Consider the following 27640-nt stretch of genomic DNA (forward strand, 5'->3'; position numbering starts at 1 on the left):
AGTAACTAATGCTAAATATAGATCCTTTTCATTCTCCAAATCTACATGTGTTTAGATAATTCCTGAGAGTTTTCACTTATACAGCGCTCTTAAATTCAGAAATGCACTTGCATGCCAAATTTTTATCAAATGAGCTCCATTTAGCAGCTGCTCATTAACACTAATATAATGAAGCATGACCAATAACCCAGACCACCATAAAACACAGCCAAAACTGGTCTCAGGCTAGCTGCAAGATCAGCTTTTTCTTCAGTGCTGTGAGATTCTGCTGTGACATCGTACTTTAAATAATTGATATGTCTGAGCAACATTTGCTGAATCCTTGTTAGTGCAGTAATTACCACTATGGGGACCATTAAAATCATAATTAAAACTCATAATTATGAGCAATTCCGCAGTATTCTGACTCACTGCTGTCAGTTTACTGATTTTTTAAATATTCTGAGATAACGCTTAACAGGATTCAGCAGCTTTCTGCAGTTCGGCATGGGCTGGAATGATAAATAGAATGGGTTGAGATGTTCAGAAAGTGAGATATGTTTTAAATGACACGTAGGCTCAGATGTGACCTGAGGGAAATGATCATCCTGGTGACTGGCTAATACACCTACAAACAAACCCAAACTCATTTGTACACATGGGTGGACACGCACAGACAAAATAAGGATGAGTGATGTAGCTAAAAATATATGTGTTTTTCATTCTATTCCACTCCAAACCCAATAATTACAGTTCTATTATGACAACTCTTAGAAGATGGTAATGGATATGAAAATGTTAATGTATTTGGTCTTGGCGGAACAGATATGCTACGCTGCTATCGTTGTTGCTGCTGCTGCAAAGCAAGTACAGGAACTTGCTACTATGCCTACTATGTTAATACATATGCCGATAAGGTGTTGAGAGCATTTAAGAAATGTTGCTACACAAATAGCATATATAATAACTCGTAGCAGATCTATACAGGTGGAGCTGGGGAGGTGGAGGGTTTCAGAGTAAGATAAATGTGACCCTGGACCACAAAGCTGAATAGATAAGCTTTTTATTGATGTATGGGACAATATTTGGCCGAGATACAACTATTTGACAGTCTGGAATCTGAGGATGCAAAAAAATCTAAATACTGGAAAAAATCACCTTTAAAGTTGTTCAAATTTATCTTAGCAATGCATACTACTAATCAAAAATTAAGTTTTGATATATTTATGGAAATTTACTAAATATCTTCATGGAACATGATCTTTACTTAAAATCTTGTTTTTTTTTTTTTTAAATAAAAGAAAAATCAATAATTTTGACCCATACAATGTATTGTTGGCTATTGCTACGAATATACTACTTACGTGCTACTTAAGACTGGTTTTGTGGTCCAGGGTCACAAATGTTTAATCATTGTCATTTATATGGATTGTTACAACAATGCATAAATATAAACAGCAGTATTTCATATTTAGTTTATCAATATATATTTTCACTAAAAGATTTCTATGAACATTTCTGAGTTCAATTTTAAAACAATTCTTTGAAATGGACAGATTTCATGGAAATGGAATCTTAGAAAAGTTTACGGCTAAATAAAAAGTGCATTAAAATGACTGCGATATACATGATGTTGCTTATTTTATTTATAAAATAATCATCCCGCATATATTGTATATATTAGATACGCATACCGCACAGCCCTAGACCCAAATTTATTTCAAACAGGCACAGAGCAGGAATTAGTGGGTTTATTACAGGCTTCTGTACCACCACGCGGAGGTTGGATGACTCTCAGAGGAACCCTAACAAGATCCTGTTAAGATACAAGGAGACAGCTGTGCTATTCAAGCAGTCTGTCAGCAAACACACTCTTATTTACTACAAACTTTTAGTACTGGCAAAACAAGCCCAGAGTAACAGGGTGTCTCAGAGCACAGTTCTAAGAAAATCACTGTCTTTTTTTAGCTATGACTGAAACAAACACACTCAATCGCTTGCATGCAACAGATATTATGCCCAATTCCAATAAAACATGGGCGTTGAAACTTAGTATGCATGGTTCGCACCTGCTCGAGCCAAGGTCCAAAAGTGAATGAGATTTACTCAAACCACTGGAGACTGGGAATGCTGGAAAGATAACAGAACAAAGAGAATTACTTAAAGCACATGTAGATTATGATTATGCAATAAATCAATGCATAAGTCTCACTGAATACAGATTTAATAGTTAATACTGAATGCTTATCTGTCCAAAACGGTAGTTGTGCATGAATTTAGGATAAAAGGTGTTACTGTACCTGGAGCTGGTGTGAGAAGAGTAGCATTGCCATTAGGTAAAGCTGGCACACTGAGTGAGCTTGGCATCTGAGGCATTGGTCCTGACATCAGGGTGGGCACAGGAACCAAAGGGTTCATAGAAGGGGCTGCTGGGATGGGCGCAAGGATGGGCATCACTGACATAGCAGACAGATTTGGCATGGAACCCATACCTGAAACAAAACAGCCAGTTTATATGAGATCATTTCTATGCAATATATTAGTATCGTATTGATTGTCATTTTTAGCGATATTGTACATTCAACTATATACTGAATATTTAGACGTTTATACTTTTGCCTTCATTTAATGCTCAGTTTAGGATAATCTTTAAAAATATGTTAAAATAATCTAATAACACTGTTAAAGGAGTAGTTCACTTTCAGAACAACAATTTACAGATAATTTACTCACCCCCTTGTCATCCAAGATGTTTATGTCTTTTTTTCTTCAGTCGTCAAGAAATTATGTTTTTTGAGATAAACATTTCTGGAAATTTCTCCATATAATGGACTTAAATGGTGTCCCGATTTTCGAATCTTCAAAATGGCATTTAAATGCGGTTTAAATGCAGCTTCAAATGGCTGCAAACAATCCCAGCCGACGAAGAAGGGTCTTATCCAGTGTTTTTCAACCACTGTACTAGACACACTTTTCTATGAAATATATAGACCTACAATTTATTGGCTGAATATTATTTACCTTTTGAATATTGAGCGTTATTAACTGTTGAATAAATGCTGACACGGGACAAAATGCCCGATTTCCAACACGTTGAACTGAGCAATGCTGTACCATTTTAATAGGCTACTTTTAAACCCATATAGCTCAGTAATGTCAGCTTTATGTATTTTCTGAGAGGGGATGGGATTTTTGTTGGGAAAGTCGAGGGAGAGACGCACACTTCGATTAGACTGGATAAACACATGCAGCATCTTAATTGTTAAGAAAATAGTATTCCTAATAAATGTCTCAAATATTTTGATTATGTCCAATGCTTCTCTTTCTTTTTGGAATTATTAGACACATTTTACTATGTCTTTTCAAATGCCTAGGTCTGTTTAATTTCTTTAATTATAAAATTTCTAGCACTATTTGTAAACGTTTATTCAAGCAATAATATATAAATTATCTCATGTATATGCTTGTTTAAAACCAGGGATTAAAAACGAATTCCAAGTAAAAACGATATTTTTTCTTTACATTTCCAGACAGCGAAACGAATGAAATTAAACATTAGCCTACTTAATAAATTCAAGGCACTATAATTTCCTTATTCATTTGATACAACTATTATAGCTAAACAATTAATATGTATAAAATAATATTATTTTGTCATATTCGTGATTCCTGAATTTAAATATGAAAACTTCATTTTGAAGTGCATTCGTTATGTTTGTATAAGAAAATTCGAGAGAGAGCTGTTGAGGAAGAGCTTTGTGTGTGTCTTTCTTCAATTCCTGCCAGGATATCAGCTCTGTGTTCATCCAAACAGGCCCAGGTTGTGTTTATTTGATTCCTGTTCAAGACACTTTGATAAGAATGGCTGTATATTGTTAATATCGGCTACAGAGTTTCATTTTTTACATTCAGTTTTGATTGTTGGTGTGCCTTGTGATTTTTTTTCAATTAAAAATGTACCTTGGCTCAAAAAAGGTTGAAAAACACTTATCTACCGAAACGTTCGGTCATTTTCTTAGAAAAATATATTTTTATATACCTTTTAAGCACTGAAACTCGTCAAGCACTAGGGCTTGTAGTGCACGTTCCCGACTTTACGTACTCACGTCGAAAGGTCACGCGTGACATATGCGAAACTACAGACCCAGTGTTTACAAAGCGAACTTGAGAAGAGAGAAGTGTAACGCAACCAAATACTCTTTAGCAACAAGGTCCAACGACGTCGGACGACTTTTAAGCTGGAGGAGCACATGAGATGGAGTTTTTCACCGTTTCCTTCCTTTTTGAGCCGGAATACACAGACGATGAACTCTGTCAGAGAGAGAAAACTGCGACAGCCGCGGTGGCGACACAAGCCTCGGGCAGACCGCGTTCAAACGAGACGAGATGGTGGTGCAAGTGTGGAAAATGCCAGCCATTTCCAGCGGAGCAGGAATCTCAGTGCTGTCACGACTGGACCACATCTGTTCCACTCGACAAACAATCGGCGAGTCAGGTGATGGGACTGCTTCAAGCATTCGCTGCGTTGCAGAGCACGGTGGACGCATTACGTAAAGTCGGGAACGCGCACTACAAGCCCTAGTGCTGGATGAGTTTCAGTGCTTAAAACGTATGTAAAAATATATTTTTCTAAGAAAATGACCGAACGTTTCGGTAGACAAGACCCTTCTTCGTCAGCTGGGATTGTTTACAGCCAATTGAAGCTGCATTTAAACGGCATTTTGAAGATTCAAAAATCGGGGCACCATTTAAGTCCATTATATGGAGAAATTTCCAGAAATGTTTATCTCAAAAAACATAATTTCTTGACGACTGAAGAAAAAAAGACATAAATATCTTGGATGACAGGGGGGTGAGTAAATTATCTGTAAATTGTTGATCTGAGAATGGACTACTCCTTTAAGGCCTTTCCATTCTGAGCGCGAAAAAATGCGAAAAGAGTATTGGACGTGATGAAACGCTGGAATAAAACAACAGATTCCTATGGTTGCTTCCACATAGACTGCGAACATTCGCGCACCAAAATTGCGAATGTTTTTTTATCAACCAGTCCGACAAATCGCAAGGGGAAAACATTGCCGTCCAATAAGATTTGAGTATTACATCACATAGCCAGAGCAACTGCTGTTGCAAAAAAGGCAATAGTGGTGGCACTGTTTCGAAAACTAGTGTAAACAAACACAGAAGAAAAATGTAAATCAGTAGAAAGTCTCATAGTATAAAAAAATATCAATTTTTGCATATCACATACCTTTAAAACGATTTTAGTGTTTTATTTTTTTAATTTATTTAGACAAAACTGTATTTTATTTATTATATTTTATTTTTATTTATTATTTATTATTCATTTTCTTATTATTTACATACTATTATAAAATATTCAGTATTTCAGTTTTCAATTTAATTTTAGTTTTTGTAACTGTGCGTTTTTAATTTTTTTTGTAATTCTACATTGCTTTAGTTTATTTTTATTTAAGTTTTAGTCATTTTGTACTTAATTTTAACATTATTTAAGTTAGTTGCCAATAAAACATTTAAAATTTTTCATTTAAGTATTTTAACTTAATTTTTTTAATCTAAATAAATAAATATTAGATGGTATTATATATATATATAACCACACACACACACACACACACACACACAGCTAAAGTCAAATGTTTACATACACCTTGCAGAATCGGCAAAATGTTAATCATTTTACCAAAACAAGAGGAATATTTCAAATAAAAGATGTTTACGTATAGTCCACAAAAGAAAATAATAATTGAATTTATAAAAATGACCCCGTTCAAAAGTTTACGTACACTTGATTCTTAATACTGTATTGTTACCTGAATGAACCACATCTGTGTTTTTCATGAATCCCTTGTTTGTCTTGAACAGTTAAAATGCTCAATGTTCTTTAGAAACATTCTTCAGGTCACACAAATTCTTTGATTTTTCAGCATTTTTGTGTATTTGAACCCTTTCTAACAATGACTGTATGATTTTAAAATCCATCTTTTTACACTGAGGACAACTGAGGGACTTATATGCAACTATTAAAAAAGGTTCAAACACTCACTGATGCTCCAGAAGGAAACATGATGCATTAAGGGCTAGGTAAAAACTTTTTGAATTTGAAAAGATGTACACATCTTCATTCGTGTACACCCCTGGCTCGTTCATTATAAACTATTTTCAACTATTATTTTCTCTTGTGGACTACATGTAAACATCTTTTTATGTGAAACATCTTATTTATGGCAGTACTAAATAAAAATTAACATGCTTTTTTGTTTGCTCATTCTTACTTTGCTAAAATAATTAACATTTAGCAGATTCTGTAAGGTGTATGTACACTTTTGACTTCATTGTATATAATATTTCTTATACATAACATTTCTGAGATTTTACATAAAAATAATAATACATAGCTTGATAACAGCGTCATCTTCACAAGCAGTAGTATGAGGCTTACTAAACTCATTAACAAAGCAAAAATAAACTCACATAACCAGCTATCAACACATACCAAAGCGTGATGATGATGATGATGTCATAGCAGGGGCAGGCGTCTGCTTCATGATGATTGGTAGGCTGGATGGGAGGGGTTGACCCTGCAGCTGCAGTTTAATTAGTTTCATTGCAATGGAGAACTCCAATCTGTCCATCTTCCCATCCTTTCCTATGTCCGCCAATGCCCTGAAATGAAGGAAGCAGCCATTCTCATCAAAAGTGGCTTAGAGAGCACTAACTGCTAGTACAATCCCAGTGGAAAAACCCAGAAGTTGGTTTGTGATTACTGAGCGGCATTATTGAATGTGGGCTCAGATCTTTGTTATGCTACTGTATTTATTTATGAACAAGAGAGTTTTAGAACAAGCAAACTCTATAAACCCAAGTCAGAGATTCTGTATCCTGTATCAGTAAATCTACATCCTGTTTGTGGACGGGCGACATTGTTTACACCAGCAGTCTAACCGCAGACAGGAAGAGGTTACTTTTGGGAACCTCCACCCTCCAGAGACGTATGTGGCTACAAATGCACATTGTCCCACACACATTCATTTCAAATGATAGTTTGATAAATTCAGCTCTGCTACAGTAAACTCATATGTGCAGTTTATTTGTATACACATAGATATACAAAATCATTAAATGTTTAAAGACACTAGTGAAAATGCTTCCATTAACATGCTTTTCAAATTTTATACATTTTTGGAAAATGGGAAGGGCAAGACAGTCATTTGAAAAACAGAAGAACCGGATTAAGCGTGTATGTACATTAAGGGTGTGTGTACATGTGCGTATGCTTACCAGATGTCTGCAAGGATTGTTGTAGGAAGACCAGATTGTAGGAAGAACTTTCGTGCTTGATCTCCTAGACGCAAAATAAAGTTATGTGCACTGTATAAGCGCAGGATACTGTATTTGTGTGGACTGAAAAGTTTAGGGTCAGTAAGATTTAAAAAATATATACACGGCCATTCAAAAGTTTTTGATCAGTAAGGTTTCAAGAATTCTTTTATGCTCATCAAGGCTGCATTTACTTGATCAAAAATACAGAAAAAAACTGTAACATTGTAAAATATTAAAACTGGTTTTCTATTTTAATATATTTTAAAATATAATTTATTCCTTTGATGCAAAGCTGAATTTTCATCCGCCATTACTTCAGTCTTCAGTGTCACATGATTCTTCAGAAATCATTCTAATATGCTGATTTATTACTTTTATTATCAATGTTGGAAATAGTTGTGATGCTTAATATTTTTTTGGAACCTGTGATACTTTTTTTCAAGATTCTTTGATTAATAAAAATTTTTGAAGAACATAATTTATTCAAAATATACTTTTTTTTCTAACAATGTAAGTTTTCGTTATCACTTTTTATCAATTTAACACATTCTTGATGAATAAAAGCATTAATATCTTTCTACTTTATTTTTATTTTAGTTTATTTATAAACTAAATTACATTCTAATATATTCACATAGAAAAGTTATTTTACATTGACATAATATTTCACAATATTACTGTTTTTTTGGATTTTGATCAAATAAATGCAGTCTTGATGAGCATAAAAAACGAAAAAAAAAACATTAAAAATCTTACTGATCCAAAACTTTTGAACGGCAGCCTATGTTCACCAAAGCTGCATTTATTTGACTAAAACTACATTAAAAACAATAATATTGTGAAATATTATTACAACTTAAAATAACTTTTTTAAGTTTTCTATATAATATATTTTAAAAGTTAATATATTCCTGTGACGACAAAGCAACATTTTTAGCATCATTACTCTAGCCTTGCATGTCACATGATCCTTCAGAAATCATTCTAATATGCTAATATGAAACATTTCTTATTATTATCAATGTTGAATACTGCAATGCTGCCTAATATTATTGTGGAACTGTTGATACATTTATCAGGATTCTTTGATGAATAGAAAGTTTTTGTTTTGAAATAAATTATTTGAAATTGAAATCCCTGTAATCCCAGAGTCTTTACGGTCACTTTTGATCAATTTAATGCATCCTTGCTCAATAAAAGTATACATTTCTTTCAAAAAGGAAAAAATCTTACTGACAAGGTAGTTTATGTATGTGTGTGGACTTACCTGACAAATAGCCCAGAGTGGGAGCCAGAGAGTCAAACTGTTTGTCATGTTTCCCCCTCTCTTCTGGAGTTATAGCCCAAATATTGAAACCACCTGTGACAATGAGAGAGACAAAGAAAGTGAAAGAGATTTTTTTGGATTATTTTGTTCTGTCTCCTCAAATCTCATCCTGGATCAGCTGTTGTTTTTCTCCTCTCGGGGTCTTTAAGTTCCTGCCAGTTCTCTGTGAGAGTGTCTGATGCTTTGACAAAGGCTGTTGGCTTGTGTGATCCAGAAATTAGAGATGTCTGGCTGGAGAAAGGCTGCATATTTTACATATTTTTTAATGGAATGACAGCGGCATTAATAATTATTTAGAATTTATTGTAAACCATGATGTCTTACAGAGGCAGCATGCAAAGATTTATCAAAAATCTCAGTGTCCGATAACACCCTGCTGCACTTAACATGCTCAAAGTGGGTCAATCTCAACACAGCTTTCACACAGAGTGCTGAAGACAAGCCTTTTATCACCTGCTGGTGTTTTGGCACTGCTCTTAATAGGTGCAGACAGTACCTCATTTGAAAAATACAGCGGCATAGCAGCTCTGACTACAAGGTTTCCCTCAAACAGCTAGAAAGAACATTGTTTTCATACCTATGCACATTATACACAACTATGATAAATAAATAAATAAATAAATAAATATTCATTATTTTAGAATAATATGCTAATTGCTTCCTTCCAAAAATGAAAATTTTCTGGAAATGTAATCACTCTCTGGCCATTCAAGACTTAGTTTGTTTTTTCATTAGAACAGATTTGGAGAAATTTAGGATTACATCATTTGTTTACTAATCGATTCTCTGCAGTGAATGGGTGCCATCAGAATGAGAGTCCAAACAGCTGATAAAAGCATCACAATAATCCACAAGTAATCCAACTCCAGTCCATTAATTAATGTCTTGTGAAGTGAAAAGCTGCATGTTTGTAAAAAAACAAATCCATCATTAAAAACCTTAAAGGTGCCATAGAATGGAAAACTGTGTTTACCTTGGCATAGTAGAATAATAACAGTTCAGTACATGGACATGACATACCATGAGTCTCAAACACCATCGTTTCCTCCTTCTTATATAAATCTAGTGTTTGCAAAAGACCAACGAAAAATAGGTAAATTCCAACATAACACCGACTGTTACGCAACATCCCCGGGATCGTTAATAGTTACGCCTCCAACATTTGCATCGCCCAATCATCACTAACGTCAGCACATCAGTAAAACAAGGCAAGCCACTGAAGGGACATGGTTAGCTTAATGCTAGCGCTAGCCTGTTACATTGCAGTACAAAAGATTTCACTTACCACATAAACAGAGATGACTGCGCTGATGATGGCGAATGATTTACAGATCCCGAGTATCACTGACAGGCAGCTGAACTTGTGTGGTAAGTAACGTAAGCACTCCCTCTGCATTATAACTTTACACAGAGCACATACTATCACAGTAATGAGACTAAAATGTCGGCGATTCAAAACGGCAGATTCAACAAACCACATATTAAAAGCTGCTAGAGCTCCTAATTAAATATATATTTTTATCAATGTGTTCCAATATACATTGGAATAAAGGACTTTAGTCAAAAGCAGCTGTTTAAAGTGAAAAAACATCTTGATAATGAATTTGTTTATTACAAATATACAACTTTTTGATGTTAACTAATGGACTGGAGTCATGTTGATTACTTGCGGGTTGTTGTGATGTTTTATCAGATGACTGAAAACTCATTCTGACGGCACCCATTCACTGCAGAGGATCCATTTGTGGGCAAGTGATGATAAATTTCTCTAAATCTGCTCCAAAGAAGAAACAAACTCATCTACCTCGTGGACGGCCTGGGGGAGAGTTTATTTTCAGCAAATGTTCATTTTTGGGTGAACTAATCCTTTAATGAAAGAATTGGGCAAATGTTAACACACCCTCTTATTCATTCTTTCTTTCTCAGTCTCTCTTTCTCTCTGGGGAGAAAACAAACTACTTTCAGCTCACGTTTCCTGCATTGTCAGCAGCGCTAAGATTCAGAAAAAGGCCATCATGATTAATTAAGTGCAGGTCGGTGAAATCATGTGAAGTCTTTCTTCACAGAAATGTAGCTCTTTTAACAAAAGATAAAAACTATATGACAGTTTGAGATAATCAGCCTTTACTTTAAAAAATTTAACTTTTTACAACAAACAAAGGAGCAATATAGTCCAACCTTGAACAAACTAGTTGCACTCAGAAAATTCTTTCATATGCTTCAAGTCTACAGTTGAGGTCAAACGTTTACATCCCTTTTCAGAATCTGCAAAATGTGAAAACTTTTGAACCGAATAGAGATGTGTACTTTTTTCTTATTTTGCCTAAATATCATATTTTTTCATTTAGTACTGCCTTTTCAGATACTACAAAAGATAGTTACATGTTTCCCAGAAGAAAAAAGTTAATACATGTTTTTTTTCCTTCTGGAGCATTAGTGAGTGTTTGAACCTTCTGTAATAGTTGCATATGAGTCCCTCAGTTGTCCTCAGTGTAAAAAGATAGATCTCAAAGTCATACAGTCATTGTTGGAAAGGGTTCAAATACACAAAAATGCTGGAAAACCAAAGAGTTTGTGGGACCTGAAGGAATTTTCTGAAGACCAGCAGGCAGTTTAACTGTTTAGGACAAACAACAGACTCATAAACAACTATTACTAAACAAAAAAACAAAAAAACACAGCTGTGGATCAATTCAGGTAACACAAGACTCAAGGGTATGTAAACTTTTGAACAGGGTCATTTTTATAAATGTAACTATTATTTATACTGTATGTAAACATATTTTATGTGAAATATCTTATTCAGGTCAGTACTAAATAAACAACAACATGCATTTGTATGATCCATCTTATTATGGTAAATTAATTACCATTTTGCATATTCTGAAAGGAGGATGGAAACTTTTGACCTTAACTGTATACTCTAGTCATATCAGTAGTTTAATAGTCAGCAGTTGTGTTTTGTTTTTCCATGAATTGGGTTGCCTTATGGAAGCCAATGTTCCTTTAAATAAAAAAAATCTTAATAATTTAAAAATGTTTTACATTGTGAAACAGATATACTATAGGCTGATTTGCCAAACCAATTTGCAATAGCAAAGCAACAGCTTTTTTTTCTCTGCAATGTCCTTCTATTGTAAAGCACATATGATACCAGAGGCAGTAACTACAAGGACATTAAGGATACTCAATGTTAAGTGAGCATTAAAGCAGAACCTGTGACATCCCTGCTGAAAAAAACAGCTAATACCAGCCTAGGCTGGTCGGCTGGTCTTAGCTGGTTTAAGCTGGAAGTAGCTGGTTTTAGTTGGTCTCCCAGCCTGGCCAAGCTGGTCAGGCTGGTTTTAGCTGGTGGTTTCCCAGTCTGACCAGCTAAGACCAGCGTGGCCAAAACAGCTCTAAAACCAGCCTGCCTTCCAGCTATGACCAGCTAAAACCAGGCTGGTTGACCAGCTAAAACCAGCCAACCAGCCTAGGCTGGTTTTAGCTGTTTTTTTCACCAGGGATATTTACATTTTTGGTGGAATTGTTGGGACACAGCTCATTCAGCAGTAAAAAAAAATATCATTTAAAACGGCTGAAATAACTTGACTATATATTTCACATATTTTGTTGAAACAACAAAATAAAATTTTCAGCACTTACCACTATAACAACTAGCTATTTTTACATTTCACAGAGTATGCAAGGACAAACAGTTCCACAGTCTGGTCTCCTTGAAACCTGGCAACAGACTGTGTCAGTGTGGGAATCAGGGAGTCTGTGTGATGGTGTATTCAGGTGCTCCTTTGGGAAATTTTGATCCCTCCAGGCCACACAGTGAAACATGTACTCAATGTTTATTACTAATTCAGGCCCAATTAGCTATTAAAGTGGTAAGTAAGGTTTCACTGTTTTGAAGATGTAGCAGGCTAATTTAAGATTCCAACTGGCATATGTAATTTACAGATGCATTGAACGCATCCAAAAATACCAAAGATTATATGCAAACAATATCTGTTTCTAATTGTGCACCTCCAGGTTGATTAAACTGTGAAGAGGCAACGCTTTCCCAAAAGCGCTAAGAGGATTAACCACTACACGCATATACATAAACAAATTAATGAGTATTCACAGGGACAAAATAAGCTCACACACACATATTCCTAAAAATGTCTAAAATGTTTTTCACAGTGCTGAAATTAACATTTATGGGATGATGTAGCTATTTTTAGCCCATAAAGTCATTTTCACAAATATGACTAATGTCAAAAACCAACTACTAGTATTTAAACCTGCAACCTCAGCGTTCATACTTTTTACCCTCACCCTGATGCTGGCTTTAACAAATAGACCTGAAAATCCCTCCTGGGATTTTCTTAAAGTCAGGAAATGGTAGCTAAAATCAAATGCTTCAATTTTGCTTCACTTTAAAGTCACACATCAAAACACACCCATAATATTGAACAAACTCCACTCACCCTGCCTGCTCCCTTTCTCTAGCTTATCTTGGCCTGTAAGATAAATATTTTATTAAAACATTAGCGAGAGCTGACTTGAACCGCTGCAGATTGGTGTCTCAATCAGTACATCTGAAGGGCATCTTTCTCAGATTTCACTCACAAACAAGTATAAAAGTATAACCAAATTTTTGGACACAGAATACATTTATTGTATATATGCCATATATTGTATTGTATTGTATATAGCACTCAGCTAATGTATCCACTGTTATTGTTTTGTAAAGTGTTTACAGTTAAGTTTAGAAGCTAAACTTTAGCTGTGGGCACGATTCGCTTGCATTGTATATGGAAAGACCAATCAGAACAGGACGTCTAGACTGGACTATTGTAATGCACTACTAGGTGGTTGTCCTGCTTCTTCAATAAATAAGCTACAGGTATTCCAAAATGCAGCTGCTAGAGTCCTTACCAGATCAAGAAAATATGATCATATTACCCCAATTTTACAATCTCTGCACTGGCTACCTATTAGGTTCCGTATCACTTACAAAATACTACTTCTTACCTATAAGGCCCTTAATGGTTTAGCTCCTGCATACCTAACTAGTCTCCTACTACGCTACAATCCCTCACGCTCCCTAAGGTTGCAAAACTCTGGACTTTTAGTAGTACCTAGGATAGCAAAGTCCACTAAAGGAGGGAGAGCCTTTTCTCATTTGGCTCCCAAACTCTGTAATAGCCTTCCTGATAACGTTCGGGGTTCAGACACACTCTCTATGTTTAAATCTAGATTAAAGACTCATCTCTTTAGCCAAGCATTCACATAATGTATCTCATAACGTTGTACTTCAGTTACATCTGATCAAATGCACATTAATATTCTTCAGCTTGGGCTAAACACATCATTTTTGTTTGGTTGGAAGTTGGAACAGCAGCTACGCTAATTATTTCTCTATTTGTTTCTCTGTGTCTGCCACGGGATTTCCATCCCGTGGTAACTAGGATTTACACAAGATTCAGTCTGGATTCAGAAGAAGAGATGATGCCAACCCCCCAGAGGACCGCAGATGATGCCAGCCTTGAAACAACATACAGCACTACATAATTTTCCTACAAGTTTGATTACAGAACATAATCATTGCAATTAGTGTTCATCATCTGTTTGATTACACAGTTACTGATTTTAACATTTATATCATATGTACATCGACTTAACATAAATATATTGTAGTAGCCTAAACTTTTGTACAGCTGCTTTGCAACGATTTGTATTGTGAAAAGCGCTATACAAATAAACTTGAATAAAACTTGAACAGACTTGGTCAGCTGACCAATCAGGGCAGAGTAGGCTTATGGAAGGGAGGGGTTTACAGACCTGAAGCTCAAAACTGCTTCAAACGAATCGTTTCGAAATCATTGAAAAATGATTATTAAATGTGTATTCTGAGAAAATGACTGTTTTCTGACCTTAGATCCATTTAAACCTGTTATAGGGGACTCCAACACAATATTAGGACACTTTAAAATACCATATGACCTGTTTTTTAGGGTTAAAGGTAAAAGTGTTTTTATGAAAGTGTAGCAAATATCAAAAAACCTGTTAAAATCCTTCAGAGTTTGGCAAATATTAGCCTATCCCTATATAAATAGTGAAGCAGTCATTAACATTAACTTTCAACTGGGTGTGTTCTGTACAAACACTGTGCTGAATCAAAAATAATGTGAACGTTCAGAAAACAACATTACTAAGAGTCTGTTCAATCTTAGAAGATCCTACACCAGAACCTCTCAGGTTTTTCTTATAGTGCAGCTCTGCTAATGTACTGCGCTGTAGTGATTCAGCACACAAGCCAAATGAGCTGAATCTGAATAATTGTCCATAGCCTCTTCATCCTTTTTAGAGGAATAGTTAAACCAGAATTTAAACTTGTCATCATTTACACACCCTCATCTTGTTCCAAATCTTTCTTTTGCAGAACACAAGCTATTTAGTAGACTGTCTGAGCTGCTCTCTTCTATATACAGTGAGGAAACAATTATTTGCTCCCCTGCTGATTTTGTATTTTTGCCCACTGACAAAGAAATGATCAGTCTATAATTTTAATGGTAGGTTTATTTATACAGTAAGACACTGAATAACTTTTATACAGGTAACAAGCTGAGATTAGAAGCACTTTCTTAAAGGGAGTGCTCCTAATCTCAGTTTGTTACCTGTAGAAAAGACACCTGTCCACAGAAGCAATCAATCAGATTCCAAACTCTCCACCATGGCCAAGACCAAAGAGCTGTCCGAGGACAGTGAGAACAGTGAGGAATCAGACCATACAGTAGCTACACAGGAGGATCTCAAGGCAAGATCTCAAGGCAGCTGGGACCATAGTCGTCTAGAAAAAAACTGGTAACACACTATGCCGTGAAGGCATAGTCTCTCTTCTCAAGAAAGCACATGTACAGGCCCGTCTGAAGTTTGCCAATGAACATCTGAATGATTCTGGGGGGAACTAAGGGGAAAGGACAACTGCACCGCATCAAAGGGGCCATGGACGGAGCCATGCCATGCCATGTCAGGGCCAGGGCATTGAAAATGGGTCATGGATGGGTTTTCCAGCATGACAATGACCCAAAACACACGGCCAAGGTTTACTTAGTACTTGGTGACAAAAACCTTGTTGGCAATCACACAGGTCAGACATTTTTTTGTAGTTGGCCACCAGGTTTGCGAAGGGGTCAAATACTTATTTCACTCATTATAATGCAAATCAATTTCTAACAATTTCTTTGAAATGCGTTTTTCAGGTTTTTTTTTGTTGTTGTTATTCTCTCTCACGGTTCAAATAAACCTACCATTAAAATGATAGACTGATAATTTATTTTTCAGTGGCAAACGTACAAAATCAGTAAGGGATCAAATCATTTTCCCCTCACTGTAATGAAAGTAGATAAAGGCCAGAGGCTGTCAAGTTCCAAAAAAAGACAAATATGCACAATAAAATGACTAAATGACTATATTCCAACATGTCTGAAGCCATATAAACCTGTATGAGGAATGGGGTGAAATTTAAGTTCACCATTCACTTCTATGCACTGAAAAGAGCAGCTTGGACATTCTGCTACATCTCCTTTTGAGTTCCACAGAGGAGCATCAGTCACATGGGTCTTAAAAGACATAAAGGTAAGTAAATTATAATGTGATTTAAAGAAAAATAATGCCCCTGACACACAAAAGAGCAGTGTTCTTACCATTCATGACTGCAGGTGGGATGTGTGCGACCCTCTACTCGACTGGCTGGCTAATACTCATCTGGAGAAACAGAGAAAGAGAGAGAGTGAGGATGATTATACATGCAGACAAGCAACAGAGGACACACTATGATGGGAAGAGAAAGAGGTGAAGCAAGATTGTGAACAAGTGAAAAGGATTTAATGGGAAGAAGAGAACAAGTAGAGAGTAATGAGAATGGAAACGAGGGCTTTTAAAGAATGGACAAAGGGAGATGCACCTCTTCTCAGCTGCTCTTGAATATTTTGGCCAATGCTTCTATCCATTTTCCTCTTACACTCAATTATGTGCCATGACACACACATGCAACAAGCCACATCCCCTGTGCACCATCACGTACTCGCACACAAACAGGATATCGATTGTGCCAGAGCGTTTTCACCTAATGCAAAGCGATTGTTCGTCTCTGTCTTGGCTCTAAAGATCTTTCTGGGAAACCAGCCCTGCATCTCACAGCTGAATCTCAGTCTGTGCTCTATGGACAGATTGAACAAACACAAGCTAAACACCATCTCCCATAACAGCTGAGGAGGTCTGAGCCCATTTAAACACTTACTGGAAAAATCTAGAAGTCCAGTAAGGGTGTGAGTTATGGTGTTTACTGCTACATTCACAAAGCAGCAGGTTGTCAGTCTGCAAAGTACTGTATGCTGCTCTAAATACTGTATAGTCCTTTTCATGCATAATTTATTTATTTCTTTATTTGTTTTTTAATGAGCTGCATGCATTTTCGGTCACAAATGTTAAGGCTTTAAAGGTACCCTGGATTTTGAAAAATGGCAACATAGGTGTACTGTATTGTGTGGACAAACAGTGAGACAATATATAGGGAAACAAAACAAAAAAAAAATCCTGAACTAAAGCATTTAGTTTAGCATTTAGACAGATCTTAGAGAATGAAACACAGGAGTGGCAAATCCAAAACATACAATATTTTTAATGTTTTTAAACACATTAAAAGCTGTAACACTATGAAATATCATAGCAAATCAAAATCACTTTTCTATTTGAATAAAACATACTTTATTCCAGTCATGGTAAGGCCAAATTTTCAGCATCCATTACTGCAGTCTTCAGTGTCACATAATCCTTCAAAAATCATTCTAATATGTGACCCTGGACCACAAAACCTCTTAAGTAGCACAGGATTTTTCTTTTATTCCAAAAACCATTAAGATGTTAAGTAAAGCTTACATTTTTTATTAGTAATGTGCATTGCTAAGAACTTCATTTGGACAACTTTGATTTTCACTTTTGTGATTTTCTCAATATTTAGGTTTTTTGCACCCTCAGATTCCAGATTTTCAAATAGTTGTATCTAAGCCAAATATGGTCATATCCTAACAAACTACACATCAATGGAAAGCTTATTCAGCTTTCAGATGTGCAATCATTCTCAATTAAAACTGACCCTTATGACTGGTTTTGTGGTCCAGGGTCATTTATGCTAATTTGTTGCTCATGAAACATTTCCTATTATTATCAATGTTAAAAATAGTTGTGCTTTTATAATGAATAGAAAGTTCAAAGGAATCTTTGCTACATTGCATGTACTGAAGACAAACTTATTTCATTTTGCCTAAGCTGAACTGTAACCCTACAGAACCTGGGCAGACACAGCTTCTTCCTAGTTAAACTGTCACCAGTGTGAGAAAGTTCCATGTGTACAAACACTAAAATCAGTTGTAAGGTATTTTAGTCAGTGACTTTACAGGCTAATATATTTGTTTACAAGAGAGCACAGCTTAGGGCAATGTGTTACAGCACTTAAAATGAGTTTACCTTTTTATATTTACATACTTGATACATAGAGTTTACATAATTTCAGGCAACGTATAGGTTTAATAAAAAGTAATCCATAACTTACAGTAATTATTGATGTTGACTGCAATTTTTGTAGTATTCTCAAAGAAAAGCATTTAAAGGGATAAATCACCCACAAATGAAAATTACCCCATGATTTACGCACCCTCAACCCAACCTAGGTGTATATGACTTTCTTCTTTCAGACAAATACAATTGGAGTAATATTAAAAAATGTCCTGGCTCTTCCAATTTTTATAATGGCAGTGAATGGGTGTTAAGATTTTGAAGTCCAATAAAGCGCATCTGATCCATCATAAAAAGTGCTCCACGTAGCTACAAAGGCATTTTGAAGCAAATTGATGTGTTTCTGTAAGAAAAAAAATCCAATTTCAAAACTTTATAAACCATAATCCATCATATGCGTGTTCATGAAAGAGTGGCGTTCCAGTGGATGACTTGGGAGCGTAAGCCAAAGACTATAGAATACCAAAATGCAACGCTCATTATGGCTGCGAAGCCCCGCCCTCTTAATGAAAGAGCCAATCGTTGATTAGTAAAGTCAGCGCGTCACTGCAGCTGCCGTTAGAAGTCCCGGTTGCTATAAAAACAATCAGGCGTGCGTTCAGTTTTAACACTACTAAAGCACAAGGAATAATATTTCTGAAGTAGTTATTGTCAGATTTCATTGGTGATTTTAAATATGAACTTTAATAGCAAGCTTGGTGAAGTAAGCCCCATTCAATGAGAGCTGCACTTGCATGCTTGAGAGGCATTTCAAAGATGGCCACCTAGTGACATGACTTCCCTTAAAGGGACTTTGGCGTAAGCTCCAGTGAGAATACACTAGTCTCGTGAGAAGTTTTGTTTACAGCAAAGACAAACAGTCTCCTTTTGGCTTGTATCGAAATCCTCTGACATTTTTCTTTACAAAATCCTCATTGTGTGATTCTAATTCATGTCTGGTGTTTTGTTGTACTCTCTACTGCGGTTCTGCATTCATCAGTTCTCACTGGAGCTTACGCTATGCCTACGCTCTATGTCATCCACTGGAACTCGGCCGTGTGGAGTACTTTTTATGATAGATAAGGAGAGGACATTTTTTAAAATAACTCCTGACTGTATTTGTCTCAAAGAAGAAAATCATATACACCTAGGATGGCTTGAGAGTGAGTTTATCCTAGGGTAATTTTCACTTCTGGGTGAACTATCCCTTTAAGCAGTCTGTCTCACGATTATTTTAGAGCCATTTTCACATAGTTGATAGAAGTTCAAATTCCATAACTTATCTTTTGTTTTTAAATGGAAGTCATTGGAATGTTTTCAAACGGATTGGCAGTATTTCAGCTGAGCCACTGCTATGGGGGAGGCAGTAGTTTTGCAGCTAGGTTATTATCCACTGAAGTGAGAGACAAAATATTACATCTTTTAGTATCTGCTCTGTTATGCTAGAGTGCATTAGTATACAAATCAGCACGTCTCTGCACTTTAGCGCTCAGCAAATATTCCTGCAGTATTGGGAGTGTTTGAATGTACTTTTTCAACTACTAATTAGTCTTGCCTGCCAGTGACTCAAGTCCTGCACAAACCTCTTCCTGCTCATTTGCTCTAATACTGTTAGATCAGGCTGCTACATCCAGGCAGCAAATATCTGATTATCATGTGGTTGAGAACATGCTATGCACCACAAATACTCACTTCCGATGGCCTACAGATTGCTGTATATATAGTATTATCAGTAAAGCTGTCTTTAGGCCAATTGAATTCAAAAACTGGAGATAACAGCTAAAAGACATTCAAATAGAAATCAGTCAACTTAAAAACTTCACACAGCTACTATATGAAAATGTTTAGAGATGAAGTGTAAACTTTACATTTACATTTTTACTAATATTAATAAATGAATCATTACTCATTGACAAAAACAAAGACCTTTGTATGTCATAGTGCTTTTTTGTGAATCTTAACTTATAATGCCACAGCTTAGTGGGTCCCCACTTACAAAACAGCATTGCATTATTGCATTGCACTGTGTTGTGTTGCTTTTATGGCTCCCAGGAGAATCAGAGCTCTGTAATAGCATTGCCTGCTGGATTATCTATGCTTTTATGCATGAATCACATTTTGGGTAGCACATGATTTCACACCATTATAACAGCATCTGGTACCTTTATTACCTCTTCACCAGCAGGCTGCAATGCAATAACAGCAAGTTACTTGAGTCAGAAGTGTCAACCAACTGAATAAACAGAATGAACTATGCAAAACAGCACAGTGCAAAAGATACTGTCTGATCTACAAATTCTAGGCCTACTTCTTTTTCTCTTAGTGCCTTAATAAAAAGTGACCCAAGTTGGAGTCCCTCCTCGAGGTCCTTTCCAAATTCTGTTTCCCTCTTTCTTTTCCCATTACTTAGTGTCTAGACTTCGTTGTCCTATCTCATTTATAATGCGAATGAAGGAGAGAGGCATCATCAGTTTTGCATTAAGCAGTACCGAGGCTTAGAGCGATATCTCTGAATATGATTCATGAACAGCACAATATCATTCATTTCTGCAGACTACAGAGGTTAACGGTATCATTACAGTGTAACTGAAGGGATCAGATATTAAGGCCTCTGTTGATCTCGGTTTCAAACAAAGGCTTATGTTTGACCTTAAATCCATTCATCATGTGCTATGATTGATCTTATCCCTCATTATAAAACATTTCCATAGTCAAAGGAATGCCTTGTGGCATATCAAACTTTCTTTTAAAAGTAGCATGAATAATACTAATCTTTAATTTCAGTTTCTTCACACTATGGAAATGCTTAAAAATCCACTAAGTTATACCGCTTCTTTGCAGAATTCATCTTAATAAGCGCTGCCACTCTTGAGATTGCCATTTGAGGCAGAAGAGACAGAGGTAATGAGACTGAAGATGTGACCCAGGGTTCTCATCCCCTACTAATCTATTGTGTGCAAATAAAGAGTCCATTACAGATCAATAAATGGAGGGTTAATAGACTGATGGATAGATTAAAGAGCTGAAAGCTGAGGCAGACAGGATCTGTGGTTTGGACTGGCTTCTCATACATTCACACACGCTGAAACTCAAAACCTCTTTAGGATGCTGTGATTGCTTTTACGACATAAAAATGCTCTATAGTCTTTTACTTTGCAGTACTTTGGCTTTCATATTTTACCTTTTTTCTGAACACCTTACAACAATAAAAGTAATAAATGATCATTATTATTACCAGTATTATCATTCACTGTAATGGCAATGATCTATTTTAGTCTTAAAGGATTAGTTTACTTCCAGAATAAAAATTTCCTGATAATTTACTCAGTCCCATGTCATCCAAGATGTTCATTTCTTTCTTTCTTCAATTGAAAAGAAATTAAGGTTTTTGAGGAAAACATTCCAAGATTTTTCTGCATATAGTGGACTTCAATGGAGATCAATGGGTTGAAGGTCCAAATTGCAGTTTCAATGCAGCTTCAAAGTAGCCTAGAATCTAGACGCGCCCCTAGCGGCAGCAAATTACATTTGCTTCCAAGGTCAGTCTAGTTACTCTCAATTCACAATCACGAGTCGGTGGGCGGGCTTAACATGACGACGACTGACCTGCGACCATAAGTTCCGTCAGACATGAATTCCTGGTTCCGTGAATTAAGCGTGGAAAACTGAACAGTATTTATATAATTTTTTACTTTTGATACACAGCCACGTCCATGTGTCCTGAGCAGGAGCTCGTTACATCTGAACGCGCTGTGGTGTAGAATACGCAAACACCGGAAGCGATCTGTGGCGTGTATACGACACTCATTGTTCACACAGTGCACAGAGATTGTGGATATAGCGGCTATTCAAAATGGTAATTACTTGTGCTTGTCCTGGTTGTTCAAACCCATTTAAAGCTAAAAGATTACGTTTGCTTGCGCAAACTCATCCTGGACTTTTTTTTTTACATATTTCCCCTTTCGGTGTTTGCGTATACTACATCAAAGCGCGTTCACATGTGACGAGTCGAATCATAGATATGCTAAACTCGTGCTCATGACAGATGGACGTGGCTGTGTATCAAAGGTAAAAAGAAAATTATATAAATACTGTTCATTTTCTTGCAAAAACCGATCGTTTCGTGTCTTAGGACATCAATGTATCGTCACGAGCCACAGGGTGTAATTTGGATTTGTCTGTGCATGTCTTTGTTTACTTTTAAAGGTTTAGTGCCCATCTATGTCTATTATTTAGCTGACAGACTGCACAGTGCACTGATTTTTGTTAAAAATCTTCGTCGCTCTGACTACGTCACCTAACCGACTACGTCTCTGATTGGTTGTAGCGCTATCCTATTGCGTGGAGAGGAGTTTGAAAGACAACCGTTTATCCCACCCCTCCGGTTGAGCCCTGTCTATGGAGAGTGCCCAGACCCTACATTTATGTGGGTCTGGCTTGCCAGGCTAGCTTCAAAGAGCTCTACACAATCCCAGCCATGCAATAAGGGTCTATCTATCTAGCAAAACAATTGACCATTTTCTAAATAAAAAAAAGTACAAAAAAAATATATACTTTTTAACCACAAGCTCATGCAACTTCACGCATTACGCAATCACATTACAAAGACCACGCGTGATTAGTTCTTCGTCTGTGTACTTTGGCTCAAAATGGTAGGGTAGGGCAAAAAATCCTCTAATTTTCACCTCCAACTTTAAAATCATCCAACATCTTTGTTTTACCTTTTTTTTGTAATAGGCGTTTGACTTTCTTTGCACGTTCGCTTTGTATACACTTTTGAGTGAAAGGATTTGGGTTGGTACTTCTGCCTAATTCATGCATGATTACGTAATACGCAAAGTCATGGATGCAGAGCTAGTGCAAGATGAGCATTTGTGGTAAAAAAAAAAGTATGTATATATATATAGTCAAGCCCAAAATTATTCATACCCCTGGCAAATTCTGACTTAAAGTTACTTTTATTCAACCAGCAAGTTGTTGTTTTTTTTTGACCGGAAATGACACAGGCTTCTTCCAAAAGATAATAAGTCGATGTACAAGAGGCATCACTGTGGAAAAAAATATTTCTCAGCTTTTATTTTCATTTGAACAAAAAGTGGCATGTCCAAAATGTTCATACCCTTTGCAAACTGTCACAGTCTATGGAAAAATCCAAAGTTCTATACCATTACAAATAGTCCAAGCTGTTCTAAAGCATCCTAAATACCCTGAACAACTGTTTTAATCAACTCAACAGTTGAAAAACAGTAGCTTTCTGCTGTTGGTTTGTGGACAGTCATGGCTAAGACAAAGGAGCTAATTGAGGACCTGCGGCTGTGCATTGTGGCTGCTCACAAGTCAGGAAAGGGCTATAAGACCATATCTAAATTCTTGAAGTTCCATTGGCTACAGTGCAAAGTATTATTAAAAAATACAAGCCGTTCCGCACTGTGAAAAATCTCAGAGGACATGGTCTGAAGCCAAAAGTGACACCTGTGCTGGCCAGGAGGATAGAGAGAGAGGTAAAAAGGAATCCAAGGATCACCACCAAGGTCATCCTGATGAATCTGGGCTCTGCTGGTGGCAACATCTCAAGGCAGACAGTCCAACGGACCCTGCACACCGCTGGGTTCCATGGACGCAGACCAAGAAGGACACCACTTCTCCAGATAAGGCACACAAAAGCCCGCTTGGCCTTTGCGAATGCTCATTTGGACAAAGTCATTTGGTTTTATTGTCAGATGAAACAAAAATTGAATTGTTTGGCCACAATGATGTAGTATTCATTGGGCGTAAAAAAGGAGAAACCTTTAAACCTAAGAACACCATCCCCACTGTCAAACATGGTGGTGGGAACCTAATGTTTTTCAGCTGGTGGACAGGGAACCTAATCACAGTAAACAGCACCATGAAAAAGGAGCAATACATCAAAATTCTCAACAACAACATCAGGCAGTCTGCAGAGAAACTTGGCCTTGGGCACCAGCGGACATTTCAGCATGACAACAACCCAAACCGCACAGCAAAAGTGGTGAAGAAATGGTTAGCAGACTTTAAGTCAGAATTTGCCAGGGGTATGAATAATTTCGTGCTTGACTGTATACATTTATTTGTTTAGAAAATCTATCTAGATCGTTTTACTAGATTAGACCCTTATGGCTCGTTTCCACTGAGCGGTACGGGTCAGTACAGTACAGTACAGTACGATATGATTCGGGATGGAACACCCTGATCCAGCTTGCGTTTCCACCACCAACAGTACCCTTACTTGATAGGCATAGTAAGTAGTGATCAACAATAAAGCGCGACAATAGCCGTTTCTCAATACGACATAAAACACAACTCTGCCTCTTTTTGTTGTCAGTTTTAATGAACAATAATGGCCATTATAAAAGTATAAGATGCTTATATAAGAGGAAATAAAGACCAAACAATTCAGTCAAACGTATGCTACAAAGTCAGCACTGTACTACGGTAAAGTTCAAATTAAATATATAAAGTTTTATATAAAGCCAAAAACGATATGACCAGGAACAAATAATAGATTCATAAGACCAACGACTGCCTGTTAGATAGACCCAAAACAAATTGTTTCTCATGTTTAATCACTACAGAGACATCAGAACCAGCAGCAAATGTCAGAAGAACTAACCAAGTTAAGGCTGCTCTAGGCGGATACATGAGCACTGAGTACCCGGTGATCGCCTGGAGCTCATGTCTCCAAAATCAGCATTGCAAATTTTCAAATAGGCACTTTTTGCATTTTGAGTTTGAGTTTTAAAAAACTACATTCTCGCCTGAAAACTACATTTCATGACACAATAATTGTAATATTTAGAAAATTATGTGGGTTTTTGGCCAATGACTGGTAATGTTTCACAAGTCTACAAGAACAGACAAGAACGCATATTGAGAAACAGCTATTACCTGTGTAAAAATATAAAACTATAAAAAACACTTTTATATTTTTTTGTGTTTGCACACTCTGAATTTTTTATTCTGGAAGTAAACTAATCCTTTAAATAAACAAAGATGAGTGGAAGGTGAAGTGGATCTCAGACATAAAGACTAAGTCTTTTAACACACACACATATACAGACCACATCCACATCCCTCCATACTCATACAAATATTTTTCCTATTCTGGTTTAACCCAATTATTTCATTCAGGGCCTAAATATAACTGAGATTTTCCTTTAGTGGTCAATATAAGGGAATTAAAATGACTATACGCTCCAGTTTCTCTCTTGGTGAAGCTAAAACTCGAAGATGAAAAAAGTGTGTCCAATTTCCATTTATCATTCCAGTTAAAATACTTCCTCTCAGGAACAAGAGAAAGTTGTCAAAAGTCATAATTAAATTTAAAATGCCAGGCCCTGGGTAATATTTGCAGAAAAAATTATTAGATAGAGAGAGTATAAGAGAGATATTCAAATTTAAATATGATGTTCAAAGCTAAAGTGACTAATCAACTTTTGTCAAATATGTATAAGAAAGAAAAACATCCACGGAAACACAAAACTAAAGGTCAAAGAAAAAAACACATTTTGTTCTCACACAGTCATGGAATTCTTAGCTCATTTATATGTACATAGTCAATACCTGACATTTGCATGTCATTACTAGTTGAACATGGGGAATATTCTGATTCATTTCTAAATCAGCTTTATACTGTATAATCCACCACATAATTTGCATAAAGCCGCACAGACAAACAAATATCATCCTCAGTTCATTCAGTCGCATTGTTCACCAGAACTGGAGTGCTGATGGGAATCAGGCAGAGAGCCATTTCTGTTATTAAATTCTGAATTTTGCAGCTTCGCAGTGAGGATTTCTAGAACAACCTGCGCTCTAGAGAGGCTTGGGATGTGGTTCAGAGAGGTTCAGAGGTGTAATGGACCCAGGATGAATTGCTTATTAAAACGGCTCTCTAAATTCCATTCTCAATTTCACCGTTCTCATGTAGACTAAACTAGATTGAATATTAAATTGAGTCTCTCTGTCTAATGCTACAGAGATGAGGCGAGAGAGAAGAGGAGAGAAGAAAGGACTTGGTACATCAGTGATCTTATAGCACCGTCTGCAGATCCATGTTTATTACAGTAACTCTAACAGGCACGTGCACACATAGACATCAAAGGGGGCTTGAGCACCTGCCCTTTTTATTCCTGGAGAGAAAGTGCCCTTTTTTCTGGGGTGCTTTTTTTTTTTTTTTTTTTTTTTGAAAAATAATATATATTCCTGTTTGTGCACAGCTTCCCTGTCAAACAAATATATTTATTGAAGAATAGTATATCTAAATATCAGGTCAGGAGTTCTGAAGCAGATTTAACATTACTTATTATTGTAAGAATGACGTGAAGAAAAGAGATTATGCACGAGTATATATACTTTTTTATAGTTTGTACATGTGTAGTCTGTTCTGAAATAGCTGCCGATAATGTCATGTAAAAAAAATCGTAAATCTATCGTAAAGGAGAGGGCTCCTGCAGGTCCTTAAAAACTCCTCAATTTAGTTGTATCAAATTTAAGGCCATAAAAAGTTTTTTAAATGTTAAATTAAATAGTATATGAAAAGACTTAATCATAATTTAGTTGGTCTTACATTGGAGACGGAAAGACGATAATCGCAATAGGGCTGGATTAAACTTCAGAAGGCAATGATGTCATTGAATAAATATGCACGCTGCACATTTCAAAGTCAAAACGCGGCACTGATGTCTTAATATGAATGTATCTGAGGGGAGCCGACTGTCCTCAGTGTCGTTGGCATTTTCATTTCACATTATGATAAAACAGCGTCAATGCTGCTTTGTGTTCAGCCGTTCCCATGGAGACCGTAGTATTTCAGCGCTCCTAAAGCGCCCCCTTGTGATAGAGAATTAATTTATTTCCACATTTTTCAGCTCTTTATGGTCAAATTATTGCAATTATCGACCTAGTTTTTATGCAGAACTGCTTCACAGCATTGGCTGCTAGAAGCCTCTGTGATAATACGTGTATCACCAAGGATTGTGTCACAATATACAGTACAGTATTGCTGTACTGATGTTTTGAGCACAGCCCTATTTAGAGAGCCCCTTTTATTGTGATACAAATATTACTAATTCTATTGTTTGAGTCCTGAACTAAACATAAATGCAAATTAAAACTTTGAATAATGCATTATTTGTCTTATTAATGACATTGTTACTTATTACGTAAGTAACTGGATGCCTACGATGAGGTGATGGACCCGAGGGGCTCTTAAATGCCTTGTTCAAGGTGCCCTTTTTATACTTTGAGCACCTGCCCCTTTAAAGGTCTCTGCACGGCCCTGAACTCTAACATACCTCGCTTGCCTTTTCTGGCCACGTACACACTGCAGCTAAATATATTGTCACTATTCTTCTGAGTGCTTAATCCCATGAGTGACAACCACATTGTAGGATCAACCAAATGTTAACACAAGTAACACTGTTAGTTTATCGCCTCTCT

General features: G+C 36.4%; 1 protein-coding gene across 1 annotated transcript in view; it reads right to left on the reverse strand.

The window, feature by feature from the left end:
- The window catches only part of LOC141348598 (intersectin-2-like), an 83375-nt gene that overhangs the window by 40220 nt on the left and 15515 nt on the right, over nt 1-27640 (reverse strand). Inside the window, exons 2-7 of the mRNA XM_073852874.1 lie at nt 16333-16393; nt 8591-8683; nt 7282-7345; nt 6497-6666; nt 2280-2471; nt 2049-2109 (exon numbers count right to left, since the gene is read on the reverse strand). Coding sequence (XP_073708975.1) covers nt 2049-2109; nt 2280-2471; nt 6497-6666; nt 7282-7345; nt 8591-8683; nt 16333-16339 — 587 coding nt within the window. The 5' untranslated portion in view covers nt 16340-16393. The remainder of the gene's footprint in view (nt 1-2048; nt 2110-2279; nt 2472-6496; nt 6667-7281; nt 7346-8590; nt 8684-16332; nt 16394-27640) is intronic.

Source organism: Garra rufa, chromosome 13 (assembly GCF_049309525.1).
Source record: "Garra rufa chromosome 13, GarRuf1.0, whole genome shotgun sequence".
Lineage (NCBI taxonomy): Eukaryota > Metazoa > Chordata > Actinopteri > Cypriniformes > Cyprinidae > Garra > Garra rufa.